The sequence below is a fragment of the Momordica charantia genome (assembly GCF_013281855.1).
Source record: "Momordica charantia cultivar OHB3-1 chromosome 9 unlocalized genomic scaffold, Mcharantia_2.0 BLBB01000009.1, whole genome shotgun sequence".
Taxonomy (NCBI): domain Eukaryota; kingdom Viridiplantae; phylum Streptophyta; class Magnoliopsida; order Cucurbitales; family Cucurbitaceae; genus Momordica; species Momordica charantia.
In genome coordinates, this window is record NW_028275167.1 from 1,658,967 (window position 1) to 1,675,021 (window position 16,055).

The 16,055-nt window shown below is 36.9% G+C and overlaps 4 protein-coding genes across 6 annotated transcripts; 1 reads left to right on the top strand and 3 right to left on the bottom strand.

Annotated features, from left to right (window-relative positions):
* Positions 1-65: 65 nt before the first annotated feature.
* Positions 66-954, bottom strand: GER1 (germin-like protein 1). Its single transcript, XM_022292688.2, has one exon. It carries the CDS (start codon positions 884-886, stop codon positions 260-262), a length of 627 nt encoding a protein of 208 aa, XP_022148380.1. The 5' UTR covers positions 887-954; the 3' UTR covers positions 66-259.
* A 590-nt stretch (positions 955-1,544) lies between these two features.
* On the bottom strand, positions 1,545-7,954 carry EER4 (Transcription initiation factor TFIID subunit A). The gene is made up of 8 exons (XM_022292641.2): positions 7,244-7,954; positions 6,734-6,955; positions 5,403-6,056; positions 5,221-5,295; positions 3,315-3,393; positions 2,374-2,438; positions 2,229-2,264; positions 1,545-2,140 (listed from the first exon to the last, which is right to left on the bottom strand). Exons 1-8 carry the CDS (start codon positions 7,952-7,954, stop codon positions 1,958-1,960), a joined length of 2,025 nt encoding a protein of 674 aa, XP_022148333.1. The 3' UTR covers positions 1,545-1,957.
* Positions 6,815-12,471, bottom strand: LOC111017032 (NAD(P)-binding Rossmann-fold superfamily protein). 3 transcript variants are annotated; one of them, XM_088116864.1, is made up of 10 exons: positions 12,238-12,471; positions 12,071-12,157; positions 11,936-11,994; positions 11,574-11,669; positions 11,367-11,444; positions 10,574-10,636; positions 10,267-10,440; positions 9,980-10,075; positions 9,379-9,482; positions 6,815-6,955 (listed from the first exon to the last, which is right to left on the bottom strand). In XM_088116864.1, exons 1-9 carry the CDS (start codon positions 12,413-12,415, stop codon positions 9,402-9,404), a joined length of 912 nt encoding a protein of 303 aa, XP_087972990.1. In that variant the 5' UTR covers positions 12,416-12,471; the 3' UTR covers positions 6,815-6,955; positions 9,379-9,401. The 3 variants fall into 3 exon arrangements, with proteins under 3 accessions (XP_087972990.1, XP_087972991.1, XP_022148368.1); XM_088116865.1 differs by lacking the exon at positions 6,815-6,955 and adding an exon at positions 7,851-8,148; XM_022292676.2 differs by lacking the exon at positions 6,815-6,955 and having other exon boundaries at positions 9,054-9,482.
* Positions 12,472-13,576: 1,105 nt separating this feature from the next.
* LOC111017761 (small ribosomal subunit protein uS3x) lies at positions 13,577-15,967 on the top strand. The gene is made up of 6 exons (XM_022293629.2): positions 13,577-13,736; positions 13,841-13,988; positions 14,698-14,869; positions 15,084-15,138; positions 15,243-15,374; positions 15,497-15,967. Exons 1-6 carry the CDS (start codon positions 13,707-13,709, stop codon positions 15,668-15,670), a joined length of 711 nt encoding a protein of 236 aa, XP_022149321.1. The 5' UTR covers positions 13,577-13,706; the 3' UTR covers positions 15,671-15,967.
* The last annotated feature ends 88 nt before the right edge of the window (positions 15,968-16,055 follow it).

Genomic DNA, 16,055 nt, shown 5'->3' on the forward strand with positions numbered 1-16,055 from the left:
CTCGGACCATTCTGCTTGAATTTAAAAGATTTTAAGTTGAAGTCCAATCAATTTGGATATTGAAGTGCAAGAAACTGAATACTTTTTATCTTCTCAAAAGCAAATCAAGCCCATGAACACTAGAATTGGTGGTGGGGGGAAGGGGAGACACTGCTAGTCAAATCGAATTTAAAATGATAGCAACGGAAAAATAAACATGAATCCATTTTGTTTACTTGGAAATGCAGGATGAGTAAAGCAAGCGCATCGTTGGCCAATTCTAACCACTCCCGCCAAGAACAGCCTTAAGCTTTTTCACTTGATCCGGGTCGAGGAAAGTTGTCTTCACCACCAAGTCCGTGCTCAAGTCGTTGGCAAATAGTGCAAAGTCGGTGATTTGGAGGCCAGGGCTTGGGCTACTAAATACAGGAAAAGCAACGGCAGTCACCCCACCGGCATTAATCTGAAAATGCAGCAATCCTTGTGGGAAAACCATGAGGTCTCCCTTCTTCAGAGTCTTCACGTAGACAGCATTAGCGGAAGAGATAAAACCAGCCTCAACGATACCCTGTGTCACAATCAGCAATTCTGAAGCTCCTGGGTGCGTGTGAAGTGGTACAACTCCTCCAGGAGCCAAGTCTAACCGAGCAGCCGAGAGACCGAGGCCATTCACACCTGGGTACTGCTCCACAAATGCTGGGGTGACAGCAGCTTTGATTAGACTCGATATGTTTCCAGCAGCTCGTAAGCCTGAAAACACAAAGTCGTCTACTATCACCTTATCGGCGCTCTTGCAGGAGTAGCCTGCTGGCCCCTGTGGACCTTTCAGATCGCCAACGCAGAAGTCTTGAACTGCTGCATTGGAAAGAGAGAAGAGGAGGGAAATGATGAAGAGGGCGTGAAGCATTTTTGGGAGAGTGAGTTTGGTTACAGTGGTTTCCTTTTTGGGAATGGTGTAGTTTCTTGATGAGTTTCATGGGGTTTATATAGAACGTACGAATCGGTTCCACTACTGCAAGTTGCAGTGACATTCACTCAATGCCAGGATAGGAAGATTGATGAATGAATGAATGAGAGCCACATCATATGATTTCCTGATACATGTGGCTGTCAGTGAACCCTCAGAAGATCAGATTCTCAGAGAAAGAAACAGAAGTTCTCTTTTTTGCAGTTAATAACTCAATGATTGCTGGGGAAGGTGTTGGGAAGTAGAATAAAGAGGGAGATGAAGCAAATAGTGTTGGATTAATTAGCTACAATATGCTTACCATTCAGGATTAACACAGAGAAGTGGACCAAATAATGCACATGGGAAGTGGAAATCAGCACAAGAAGCCAACGTTTAGATAGCTAAGGACCAGATGAAGAGGCTCCATCAAGTCTCTCTGTCTTTCACATGCTTTGCAGAATTTTGTGGCCTAGAAGTGCCGTGACGTTTGGTTCAACACATCCCATTGCAGAATTTTGTGTACTGGAAAAGTAGGCCATTTTTTCCTGATCTGGAAAAATAACAGGTAACATTAATTCAAATGAGCTTGGAAAACAGTTAAAGGGAGATGGGGAAGGGCTGAAAAATCGTATCTTCTATTCCATTTGTAACAATTGTGCTATGATCCTCAACAGACTTCAGATGATTTGAGACTGTAAAGCCTATGAATCATAAATTGAAAATGTCCTCCTCCCATGGTAGATAACAATAACTCAAGGCCTATACTAATATGACTGCCAAATATTTTGTACAATTCACATTATGCCCATGTTTCAGATAATGCATCTTCATATTATACAGCCTAAAAAAATGCTTTCCAAAGTTGTATCACTAAGAACCATCACACTCCACACAGAAGTTCAGGTCCCCTCTGAAATGGCATCCTCTAGATTTCACTTTATTGTTGTATCCCTGAACTGACTCCGGGGTTATTCACCTAGTAGTTGGGATCCACGAGCATTAGTTTCAATTTCAAACATAGTTAATTCATCAAAACCGCGTTATTTGCTGCAGCAGCTGTGAACCAGTCGTCTGCGACAGTAGTTGTTCTGAACTCGGTGAAGGCCTCGTTAGAGTGTTGGCACCAATGGAGATTCCGACCCCTTGTCTGACAATCTCTCTTGGACTGTTTACATTTGTTTCGACACGGGAGGCTTCCTTCAATAGGCGTATCTGATGAAAATTCCCATAAGAAAAGAGTTGAGACAAATGATAAACGAAGAAATAGACCATAACACTTGCACATATAAGTTCAACTTACCATGTCCAGACGTTTCTTGTGGAGATCACTTGATAACTACAACATTTAAAATCAATATGGTTAAACAAAAACGAACTATAGAAAGTTAAATTAAACAGACTGCTTTATTTGATTTTGAGAGAAGAGAACAATAAAATTTTCTTACATTTTTGTTGTGGTTCTTCCACTCGTCACTTGAATATCCAGGAACGTTCAATTGCCAATTCTTCTCTGCACATTATCCACAATTTATAATTGTTAAAAAGCTTTGTATAATAACTACAAAATCAATACAGTTACTACCAAACATGAGGAATCAAGAAACTAACTACCTAGTGCACTTTTAGTCGAATAAACGTTAAAACTTGGACTACAAGTTCGAGTTAATCATGGTTTAAAAAAAATTCAAATAACAATGTCTCGACCGAATTTATTTCTTCCTTTTTTTTTTTCAGAAAAACTTAGACATATGCTACGTCCTGTAAATATTACTCATGAGATGGTGAGAAAGTGACAAGTCAAGAATTTAAATTTCGGATTTTTGCTCTAAGTTCAAAAGATAAAACATATCTTGGACCAATGTATTGCAATATCTACTCTTAAATTTATACAAAAGAATAATCTAATCCTTCCTAAAAGAAATTTGAAGAGACTAAAAAATCCACAAGAAGAAGGCATGTGTCTCAAAATTAAACTAGAGACAAATGTAAAATAAAAAGACAACCTAGACTATAAAATAGAACGCTAAAATACAACAGATAACCGTGACATAAGATAAAATTTCCCAAAAAAAAGTCTATTTTCATGAGATTTCTTTCTTTAGTCACCTTCAATAGCTTATCAAACAATTAAATTACCTTAATGCAGAAATAAAAATACCAGGGTTGGCATCTTAACTTTTGTGCCAATAAATAAAGTGGCAATGTTCCCTGTATCTAGAACAGAATAGCTGAACATTTTCGACCATTATATGTTCACTTTCAGAATTTTTTTCATTACTTCATAATTATCATGAAGAATTGATACTCTCCGAAATTTAAAATTTAAATCAGAAAGGGTAACCATAAGCTCAAGTCAAAAGAAGATCATGAGGAAAGTAGTACACACCTAAGTGTAGCAATAAATCCTTGGATTCTAAAGTTGAAGATTTCCGATGTTTTGCCAGACTGCAGGCAAATGTAGTAACCTGTATTATGATAAAACAATTCTCAGTTCCGGGTCGGGATCCGGTGCCTGGAGTAGGCGTGGGCGCCCCTAGGTATAGGAGAAGCAAAGCTCTGACTCCCAGTTATTAAAAAAATAATAATAAAACAATTCTCATTCTCAGTTTGCACATGATAGATCATTCAATCATACTGACAGATGATAATAGCTGATGATTGAGCCATGAAATTAACATGAATTATTGCATACTGCTAAATAAATAATACTGCAACAGAAGAAACATAATAGTTAATCCACATGATCGAGAAAACCATCCACCAAAAGGACCCTAATGCCACTCACTTGATTTCTTGTATAACCTGAAAATGGTAATGGTATAAGATAATAACAAGAAAATAGCTTTCAAGAAGAGGCAGATTTTAACAGGACCTAAAGGTATCCATGAGCATTTGTTTTCTAATGTTCTCATGAGAGAGCTTTTCACAGGTTTTGGTTGGTAGAAAGAAGGGAGAACAATAAGCACTAGAGAGTTCGCGGCTCAAGGGTGGCTCTTTATCATGGATCTCTTCGGGTTGTCTTTTTGTTTCCCTAATCGTATAGATGTTTGGTTGGCCGAGGCACTGCATGGCTGGACTCTTCCTAAAAAAGTTAAGTTTTTATGGATATGTGCTTCGAGAGCTCTCCTTTGGCACCTTTGGTTGGAAAGGAACCTTCGGTTCTTTGAAGATAAGTCTTCTTCTTTTGAGATTTTTTGTAGAAATATACAGCACTGCCTCTTGGTGGTGCATCAACTATAGCAAATTCTTTTGTAACTACGACCTTTCCATGCTTTTGTACAATTGGAAAGCGGTTGTTTAATTCATTTGGGTGGGGTTTCCTCTACCCAGCCCTTAGGTTGTTCCTTTTGTCTTCCTTTTGGAATATACTAGTTTCTTATCTAACAAAAAAATAAGCACTAGAGAGTACAGTAGCATATTTCCATTAAACAGATAATAACAAAGGAATAGACTGATCAGTCCAAAAGAGTGTATATACCACTCTCCCCGTACCAATGGCTGATCACATTATTTATATGAAAAAAATCCCAGAAGTGTACCCTTAAAAGTTAAGCAGAAGGTTGTCATTACTACAAAATCTAACAAGTCACTGCAGCACCTATATTACTAGAAATTATGCTTATTCATATAGTGCTGTCATGTAATAATTCACATTAGTACATTACTCAAGGGTTGGTCATAGCACATCAAAATAGGGCCATTGATTCAAAACCCTCCAACTACCACCTTCAATATCTTATGAGTTTTCTGATTTGATGCAGTACAGTTCAACTATAATCTTCGTTTTAACCATGGTATCATATAAACTACCACAGTGATCAAAGAAATGGTCGAATAATTTCAGGCATGAGGAGTATTGTCAAATCACACTGCACAAGAATCACTAAGTAAACAGAATGAACAAATATTTGGACTTGATCAGATTAGAAAAACATTTAAAAAAAAAAAATCATCTGAGTTCAGCTGTGTAAAATGAAACATCATACCACAGTGCATATAAGATGTTCCTAGACCATAGTTTTCTGGTGATTAATGAGCCACGGAATAGCATACTGTTTCTGTAAATACTCGAACATGATCTCTATGACATTATGCAGTGATTTTTTTTAAATTACTTTCAATTGTAAATGTTTTTCGATATAATATAGTGTTCCAAATAGTGAATGACAAAATTTTGATGTGTATTGACTATATCTAGGGGCACATATGCAGTTATCGTAGTATGTATAAGAAATTGGGGGGAAAGGTACAAAGAAGCATGAAGAAATTGTAGTAGTACTAGGAGGTCTCACCGAATCAATAAAATCATCGGCAAACTCCAATAGAAGATCTTCAACTTCAGGGTCCAACTTTCCATGTGGATCTACCTGCACACATTCAAATTTCTGACTAAAGTGAGAACAAAATAAGAAACGCAGAAGAGCATAAGAAAGATAAGAGTAGGATAAGCAAGGTGAAAAGTCAAAGGCAGAACCTGTGAAACCAGATCTTGTATCTTTCTCTTCCCAAGGACTTGAGTGGCAGCTTCTGTCCCTTGGCTTGAACTTCCCCCAGGTGTACTATTGCCAGACGCAGTAGCATCTGGATGCGATCCAGTCAAACTAAGAGATTTCTGGCCTGCAATTCCAGGTATCCTAGGAGAATGCTGCTGATGCTGATGCTGATGCTGATGCTGATGCAATACTGGTTGCAGCGCTTGCTGTGGTGATGGTTGTTGAAGAAGCTGTTGTTGTTGATGAAGTGGCTGCTGCTGTAGCTGTTGTTGTTGTGGTTGCTGCTGTTGTGATTGCTGCTGTTGCTGTTGCTGTTGCTGTTGCTGTTGATGCAGCTGTTGATGTCCCATGGACGACTGTGGCTGTACAAGCTGAGAAAATTGTTGAGGGTTCAAGGACATGGAGTTTTGATGCAATTGAGTAGATGAAGGCAGTTGCTGCTGCAACAAGACCTGTTGCTGCCTCTGTTGAAGACGATATGAAGGTGAGCCAGGGCTAGACATTGATGGCATTTGCTTCAGCCACTGTTGCTGTGGCAAAGAGTTCTGCAACATAGTTTGCTGCCCATTCTGAGCCAAACTAGTCAATTGCTGATTCATAAATGCAAGATTTGACATTCTCGGTAAGTTCTGAACCTGTAATTGATAAAAATTGACTGGATGTCACAATCAGCAGCAATTTTACAATTAATAGTTGCCAGTGCTACTCACAAAAAAAAAAAAAACGATAGCAAGATTGCATAGTAAGATTATTAAATCAAATTAACATATTAACGTATCCATTCAAGTAATGAAGTGAAATTGAAGTTATTGCTATAACAAAGTCGAACGGACTGAGTTAGAGCACATGATGGACAAATAAACAATGATGGCAATAATTAGAGTCATAGCATGAACCAAAATAATAAAGGAGAGTGTTCATGGGCACCACTTGAAATTAGAGACATGTACTGATAAATAAATTAGTATATCCTATGGGCACTATTTCTAATCGAGAAATGCTCAGCTTTACAACAATAAGTTCTATATTTATAATGCAATGAACGCTTAGCATTACAAAAATAAGTTCTATGTGATAAAAGCCGGAGCCCTACACTTCTATTAGAGTCAATAAAATAATATCCTTCATGAATTGCAAAAATATGTTCCAAGCAATCACCAAAGTAACCAAACAAATCATTAATCTGCCATGGTTCAAATAGGCAAATGAGCCCATATAGAAATCTAACAATACGTATCTGGAAATAAAAGCACAAACCCATTATTATAATAAAGAACATGAGATGCAGAAATAGAGATGTGTTTCATGAAACCTGTGGAGAGGTGAGTGAACTTTGTTGAGACAATTGCTGCCTTATTTGACCTTGATTTATTCTCTGTTGGGCAAATGACGCAAGGGTACCATTAGCTCTTAGTTGTGAGCTCAAATTCATTGATCCCATCATCCCCATTGCTTGCATTCCTTGCAAAGGTTGCCCATGAGAGTTACCTGACTGAAATTGCGGACCCTGGACTAAACCGGCTTTCTGCTTTGACTACACAAAAAGTTTAGTTTTAGTGAAAATCAGAATCAAAATATGTTTTCCTTACCTTCCAGTATCAACATATTAAGAATTCAGAGTAATAGTTAACAATAAAAGGTAGTACAAACAATTACTAAGGCACAACCCATCACCAAGCGGTAACGTCATGCCTAGAAAACTTTTCAACTTCGTTCCGAAGATCAAGAAAACGAGTTCATGGTACTGATTAACAATATCCCAACACCAAAGTAGCTTCAGTACCAATTTTAGACCAACGAGTACCAAGAGTTGTGTGCATACCGAAGCCAGTAATTGTGACTGCAAGTTATATTGAGCAGCAGCCGCCCCAGACAACATGGGCAAATGGTTACCCTGACCAATTAACGCAGACCGTGACAGATTCCCAGAACCCATTTGCTGCTGTTGGTTAGGCTGTTGCTGCGGTTGCTGCTGCTGATTTGTAGAAGACCCACCAAAATTCATCTGACTATAAAGCCCCGTTTGCTGTCTCATCATCCCAAACTGCTGCTGCTGCTGTTGCAATTGGCTCATCCGAGACATCGAAGGGGACCGTTGTAAGGCCTGCTGGAGTTGGAAATTCGTCATCGCGTTCGCATTCTGGGGTTGTTGCACTAATTGCTGCGAATGTTGCTGCTGCTGTTGTTGTTGCTGCTGCTGCTGCTGCTGCTGCTGTAGAGGCTTCTGTTGGTAGTCTAATCCAACCGCAGGGCTCAGTTGTTGCTGTTGCTGCGGATTTTGCGGGAGGGAGATGTGCGAAAGGGGAGGGGAAGAGATTTGAGAGAGCGGATGTAAGTGGTCAATTGAAGGTGATTGAGCGAGCGCAGAGGGGGATGGAATAGGAGGATTTACAGAGGAATTGAGAGGATTTGATGAATTCTGTGGAATAGCGGCCGTTGAAGGTTGAACTTGCGGTTGTGGCTGCGGCGGCGGTGGCGAAGGGTCCATCGGGTTCTGTTGGACCGGTCTCGGAGACGAAGTACTGTCTGCCATTGAAATTCGAGGATAAACAACGACGGAGAAGCTAATTCATGGTAGAAATTGCATCGGAATTTGCAGAGAAACGGAGCGGCAGCGTCCGAATCCGGACGGGAGAAAGGAAAGAGGAACGCGGAGAGAGAGGCGGAGGAAGAACAAAGTGTAGAACAACGAGCAGTAGGATTCGTACACGTCATCTGATGGACCGCCTGCATTGATTTAGTTAAAACACGTGGACAGCTCCTGTACGTTCGATCCGAGCGTACGATTGACTACTGTAATTACTCCCGCGTCTAATCACAAAATAAATCCATTTTCCCAATTTACCCACCATGATATTTCCATTTACAAATTACAATATATACAAACTTTCTAGACAAATTACAATAATTTAGTTTTTATAATTGGGTCAAATTTTATGAATCTTTTAATACCGTATTTATAATTTTTCTTTTCACTCAACATCTTTCTATTTAAGTAATTGTGTTTATTAAGTGTATTAGAATTTAGGGATGAGAAAAAAAAAAGTGACTTTTTTAAATGGACAAAAGGCAGTGTAGGAAGAACTTGTTATATTGGACCAAATAAAAAGACCAAATTAAAACTTTTAAAAATATGAATCCAATTGAAGTTAAGCCTAAAATTTGTCCAAACTATTGAAACTAAATTTATAACTTTAATCTTTAATCTTTAGTTAGTTGGATTTAAAGCAATTATCAATCAGCGAAGGCATAGATGAGCTCCTAAATGGATAAAAATTAAAATGACGAGCTCCTAAATGGATAAAAATTAAAATTCTGAGTATTAGTAACTTCTCTTAAAAGTATAAACACAACGGCAAATATGGAATAAATATTTATTTTTAGATCGAAAATTAGTAATACTTTAAGAATAAGGCAGCGTGGAAATATATATCCATAACCTATGATGAGATAATGATAGATAGTTTTGTTGGTCGTTTTTTTATTTAATTTATTATGTAGAAAATAAAAATCTAATTGTTATGTTCAATTAAATGAGTAAATCCGAAACACATATAAGTTGTGTATGTATATATTTTGTAGCTACAATAAACATGGGGTGGATATTTGAACTGAAGATAATAAGCAATATATGTTCCAACTGTTAAATTTTTATCCAGAGTTTAATGACTTTGTTTCTCAAAGCAGGCCACTTCATGAAAGCTGGACATGCTCTGTTTTGTAATATCTAATAATAAATATAAATTAAATATGGAGCACACAGAAACTCTGTGTTGTGTCCAAAAGATCACCTTATTCTTGATCTTGGCTGTGCTAATGAAAGCTTGCAAGATCTTGATAGCTATTTCTTAAGCTTAATCACAATTTAGAAAAAAATGGCAGTATCAAGAACAAGAGCAGATGGTAAAAAAAGCATTCAATCTAAATACTTTGCAGGCATGAGATGTATGTACATACACATTTATACATCTTAAGCATGGTCATTGGGGCTGCTCTGTTTTCTCCAGTAATTTTGCCAAGAACCCTTTCCAATCTGAAACTTGTTCATTTCCATTGGCAACCTGTTGTGACATACAATTAATATAAAATATCATGTTACAATATTTAAACCAATAGATCAAGATTTGCACAACCCCATTTAGATTTCTGTTTAATCTATAAAATTTGGACAACTACTGCCTTATGTTCTTTTTAAACAAGAAACAAACTTTTTATTTTATAATTGAAAAATTAAAAGGATGAACAAGGAGAGCAAGACTACCGATGGTAGCCAAAAAAAAAACTACAGAAAAACATAGAGCAATATGAAAGACGCTCCAATTATTACAAATATCATTGCTAAAGTAGTTGACAAAAATAGAGGACAAAGAATACCATCTTGGGGATTTTAACTTTAATCAAATCAGCACACTCATTCCAAGCAACTTGTCTAATTTATTTCATACTAGATTTCTGATAACTAGCGGGTTTAACCATCTTGATCAAAATCAACTTCGCTTTAAATCAAAATTAACAAAAATAATCCTTGACATCCAGCAAATACGTAATGTTTACCAACCTCAAATGCAAATCCTCCTTTTGGGACTGCGTCAGTGGCTTCTACACAAATGAAGGCTGCATCCTCCTTGCTAAGAGTTCCCGTAGCTGCACAACCCTGAAGAATAGCACCGAATGGCCAATACAACACGTTCATCAGATGCCAAAATATAATGAACAGATAAAAGAGTCTCATCTCAATATCAAGTCTCCATAAATTCTCTCTAAAAAAAAACCAGTGCTGTTTAGATTAGAAAACAGTTGTTTATCATATCCGTTAGAAAGGAACATCTAAGGGTGAAGAGTAACCTCTTCAAAGCTGAATCCTTGATTTCCACCGGGTGTATCTTGCAATAAGCCAGCTCGTACGATGGTATAAGGAATTCCTGAGGCTACTAAAACTGATTCATCTTGCTCAGCCAATTTTCTTGCATTGCCTTTAACAAGAGCTTGGATGCCACTAGCACTTTTATATACGGACAACTGCAACCTTATTAAGCCATAACAATGAATATAGATCGAAAGACTGAGTTCTGTTCATGTTCATACCAACGTAAATATTTGTTTGTTCTCAACATGAGTATGTATGCCAAATAGACTCGGGGAAGAAGTATACCTGAGATAAGAGAACGATATGCTGCACCCCTTTCAGGCTTCCAGCATTGGATAAGAAACCTTCCTGATGTTACGATTATTAACAAACCTGATGAGTCAATAACCATCATAGTTCCCTTAATAAGGCTCAATTTCAAAGAGAGAGATATTTTCAGGAAAGTTTGAACTTAAGGAGTTGAGATACATGCTCATTCTCGTAACCTGATATTAAATATGAACTTATATTCAATCATCAGTGTGTTTGGTAGTGGAAAATCCAGGAATACATTAGTCCATAAATGTAAGATGACCCAGAATTTGCAGCAGTAATTTGTCTATTTTATTTATATGCAATGCTTATCTTTCACATATTTAGAATGAAAACCTCTTTGAATTAGGTTTATTTTGTATTGAAGTAGAGATTTGAGGCTTGTGGTATATCAGTTTTACTTAACCATTGTATTGTATTTCTAAGTCAAGCAAGTATTTAACAAAACTTTAGCCACTTTCTACTTCTCTTATTTTTCCTTTCTAAATTCACATCCAATCATTTCATACACACATTCCTGTCCAACATTAAGATAATTTCTGGTTTACCATACCTATTATTCCCTTCTAAATATTCTTCCAGATATTATAAGGAAAACAATTTGAATGTGCATGAAGTTAGAAATGAAAAGGTACAATAAAATCCGACTAGAACAAGAGTAGATACACAAAGAATATATCATACTGCCACCAGAATTTTCGAACAAAGAATAGGGGGAAATTTAATTTAGGGAAAAGGAATAGCAGATTGGAATGTATGTGCGTACTTTTGGGCAAATTATAGTGCGAACTTCTCTTAGAGCTTTCTTCAATGATGGCTCATCTTTTATATCACCGGCTACTGGCTTTTCACGTGAAATCAGAGACATAAAACCAACAGTTCCTTGAGGTTCAGAATGCACAAAACACATGGAAATAACAGCAAATGTAGTATATTATCTGGAATAGCGTTCCTAGAATGTGAATCCACCCACCTCAACATACAATCCGAAAGCTTCAAGGGCAGCTTGCTTGTCTTTTACTAGAGCCTTGACTCTGGTTTTTTTCACAATCAACGATAATATCACCATCTGCAGTAGGCAGATGTCACTTGGTTGGATATTAAAGTAGTTGAGCACAATTGAAAGTTGATCATTGTTACGCATAACAGTTTGAAGATGCAGCTTCGAAGCAGATACTTGTAGAAATTAATGATTCATTATATTTAATCTTCTGACTAAGTTTGGGCTAGGCTAACCATAAATCGCATTGTTTTAGTATTCATTTATATACCAAATTACCAATGGAGTTAGATGGAAAATCGTATAATGCTCGCAAAACAAAGGCAAAAACACACCTGACCCATCTCAGTATCCCCATCGGTCACCAAAACTGCATCCCTGATTGCATCATCCTCTGTATTAATGAAACAAATTCAATTGAAGAAAAACATCAGAAAACTTATACAACTATTTGTTCCTATATACATTACCAGTATATTCATCTTCGTCTTTAAGGACGGATCCATCTTTAGAAACAAGGTCAGGCGCCCCATACCATTTCCTCAACTTCGGACCGCCTAAAATCAGACATGAAACCAGAAAATAAGACATAACATTTGGGAGTTTATTAAAGCTGGATTTAAAGAGCAGCGAGCACCTTCAATGTAGTCAAGAATTTGATCCATGAATCCGATCTTCTTCTTGGCAAAGCAACGAAGTCGTTCGTGGGTTTTGGAGACGAAGAAGATCGGAGAGGAACTTTGCCATTTGGAAATTGAATTCAGTTCAACGAAGGGAGTGGGAGCGATGCTGTGGAGAAGGAGACTGCTGACCATTGGACAAAGGATTTTCGCTTTCCTGTAATTTCTCTCGCCTCGACCAACCACTTCCATTCCCGCTATTTGGAGGGGATAACAACGTCAAATTCCATTACTGCCCTTTGGTGCTTACCCATTTTTTCCTAATTAAAGTTTATTTTTTAATTTTTTCCCTTCAAACGGCACATTTTTTTAATATTTTTTTAAATACAATAATAATAAGTTGTTCTTATTATAAATATACGAACTCACAATCGTTTTATGCAGTTGAGATCCGCCCAAATTTGGTAGAACTTTTTTTTACCTATAATATTAAGAAGTTACGAGTTTCATTGAAAATCAAACATTTTTAATAATAAACATTCCTATCCATATATATAGTTTGATTTTCAATAATAAATCTTCCTATCTATTTATATATATATATATATATATATATATAACTAAATAAATAAATGAGCATAAAACTTATCAAACCGAACATAGCTCGAGTGGTTAAAACATTTATCTATGATCAAAGGATTATGAGTTTAAATCCTCATCTATCTTTGATCAAAGGGTCATGGTTAAGAAAAATAATCAGATAAGTTTGAACGAACAAAAACAACATTTACTCTAATATATACCTATATAATGTCTTGTTGTTCATCATCTTCTCACCAGTGAGCTTTGTATCTTAAATTCTGTCATTGCTTAGCTGACTCACTCACCAGAGACGATCGGCTGGAGACGAAAACCAGAGGTAGCAGAAGAGTCGGAGGAAGTTTCAAAATTTTCAAAAATAGATTTGATATATATATATTTTTTGTGTGATATATATATATATATATATATATATATATATATATATATATATATAGTACAATTAAGTAAAACTAACGGGATTTAAATTGTAACCTCCCCTAATTTACCCATTTGTGATTTTAAAATTTATTTAATATTACAAAAAGATATACTAGTAATTTATGTGATGGGTGGGTACCATTCTAATTACGGTTGTTTCATGACAATGTAAATTCTATACCTTTCAATATTTTTTTTAATTATAATTTTTAAATAGACGATATATACACATGAATTTTTTATTTTTTATTTTGTTTCCATGGCCACGACCCATTAGTTTTCGATAGCCCATTAGTTCTTGTTGGGCCTATAGAAAAGCTGAAGGCCCAATCGCAGACGTTAAAAACTTTCATTTTAGGATATTTAATTTCTTCAGGCTGGCTCAGGGTTTCCTAGGGTTTTCTTCATCTTCAACCTAGAGTTCACGCAGAGGATCGGTGAACGGCGACAGCAGCAGCAACCAAACATGGCTACTCAGATGAGCAAAAAGAGAAAGGTTTGCATCCAATTGGCTTCTTCATCTCAACTATTTTTTTCACGGAAGACAACACTCTACCATTTTCTATCTTTTCGAAACTTATTTTTCTCATTCGGATACAGTTTGTGGCGGATGGAGTGTTCTTTGCGGAGCTTAACGAAGTTCTCACCAGAGAGCTTGCAGAGGATGGCTACTCCGGAGTCGAGGTTAGGGTCACACCTATGCGGACTGAGATTATCATTAGGGCTACTCGTACACAGAATGTTCTTGGTAAGCAACTTCTACTCCTACTTTTGTTTTTTTCCTCTGCGAATTATCGGAATAGATGTCGGAAGATTGGAGTTCTTATTTCGTAGCGAGCTACCACCACGATTGTTTTTTTTTCCTGATTTTTTCCGCCATTTGATGTAATTGCACTTTTTTCGCATCAAATAAATGAAGCAACATATTCCACAAAGTTAAATATCATGTAATTCTAACGACGTGGAATCTCGATTTTTAGGATGTGTGTAGGATCTTAGGCAGGCTTATAGAAATGTGTTAAAAGAATTGGTGCTTTGAGATTTTGAAGGTATCTTAAATTGGGTCTGTGATGGCTGATGTCGAAGTTACATTCAGTACAGAAGGCGGAGTGGGGATTGAGTACAATGTTTAGTCAAATTAACTGCGTTTTTTGGTGCTGTATCTTTTACATAGTTGCATTTTCTTCTATAGAGATTATTGGAGTTGTTTGATTGATTCGAGTTTTCTAGTTTAACATTATTGAGGATATGGATTTGAATATGGTTATATTCTGCCAATGCATTAAAAACATTTTGCATCCATTGAAGTGAATTTGAATTATTTAGCTAATAGTGGTTGTATTTTACAAGAATTGACTGATCAAATGTATCATTTTAACTGTTGGGTATTTTAATTTAGGTGATGTAACTATTGGTTTTTGGATATGGTGTCTGACTACGCATTCTATTATGTTTAGGCGAGAAAGGAAGGAGAATCCGAGAATTAACATCTGTTGTTCAGAAGCGTTTCAAGTTTCCTGAAAACAGTGTTGAGCTATATGCTGAGAAAGTCAACAACAGAGGACTCTGTGCCATTGCTCAAGCTGAATCTCTGCGCTACAAGCTTCTAGGAGGCCTTGCTGTCAGGAGGTAAATATGGAAATTATCAATGCTGTAATGGTGTGTATGTAGTAGTTTCTAGTTCGATTGGAGACTTTCAATCTTTCTTAGGTGTGATATTATATAATGATGATAATGTTCTAAATGTATACTAATTGTTTGGTTTAGGACTATGTCCTTTAACATGCTAAGCGTTTTATTTGGACAATCACATCTATTGAGCATTACTTTTTCATTTTTCTAGGGCTTGCTATGGTGTCCTTAGATTTGTCATGGAGAGTGGAGCTAAGGGATGTGAGGTCAGTACTAATTTTGCTTTGAACGGAATTGGTTCTCGACGTTTTTAGCAGACGAACTATTCAGTACCTTCAATTTTTAATAAGTTATATTTTGAATCATTCAGGTTATTGTTAGTGGTAAGCTGAGGGCTCAGCGTGCAAAATCCATGAAATTCAAGGATGGATACATGATATCATCCGGACAGCCAGTGAAAGAGTACATAGACTCGGCCGTGAGACATGTTCTCCTTAGACAGGTTAGTATCATTCTGAGAGCGAACCTCGGGTTTCATGTCCTGCTTGTACACATCATTCATTATCTTGACAGCCTATTTGGGTGGTTCTGGTTCTTTAATTGACGTATCTGTTTATTTCGCAGGGTGTTCTGGGTATCAAGGTCAAGATCATGCTCGACTGGGACCCGAAGGGCAAGCAAGGTCCACCGACGCCCCTTCCTGATTTGGTTACTATCCATACTCCCAAGGAGGAAGAGGAATTCATTAGGCCCGTCGCTGTGATTCCAACGGCTGAGATAGAGGTTGCAGCAGCTTAAGAGAAGAAGAAAAGAATAGCAGACATGAGGGAGCAAAAAGTAGTCTAGTGTTTCTATCATAAATGTCATTTCTTTCAGACCATGGAATTCTAAGTTTTGATAATGTCTTTCTTCTGTTTTGAGTTTTGATTTTGGCATGTTTTTGTTACAAATATTCACACAAACATTGTTACTCTACTTTATGACTGGCCCCCTACTGTTTAATCGTAATCTTAATCTGAGTTTGTAATATGTGCCAAAAAAACCCATCTCTGTGGTGTTATCGTAATCTGATTTCGGTTTGGTTCGGTTTGATCATTTGGTTTAGTTTGATTTCTTTCCCACTTTATGATTGCTAGTATTCCTGGAAATGCCTTGTTAGTCTCTGTGGATGATGAATCCGAAT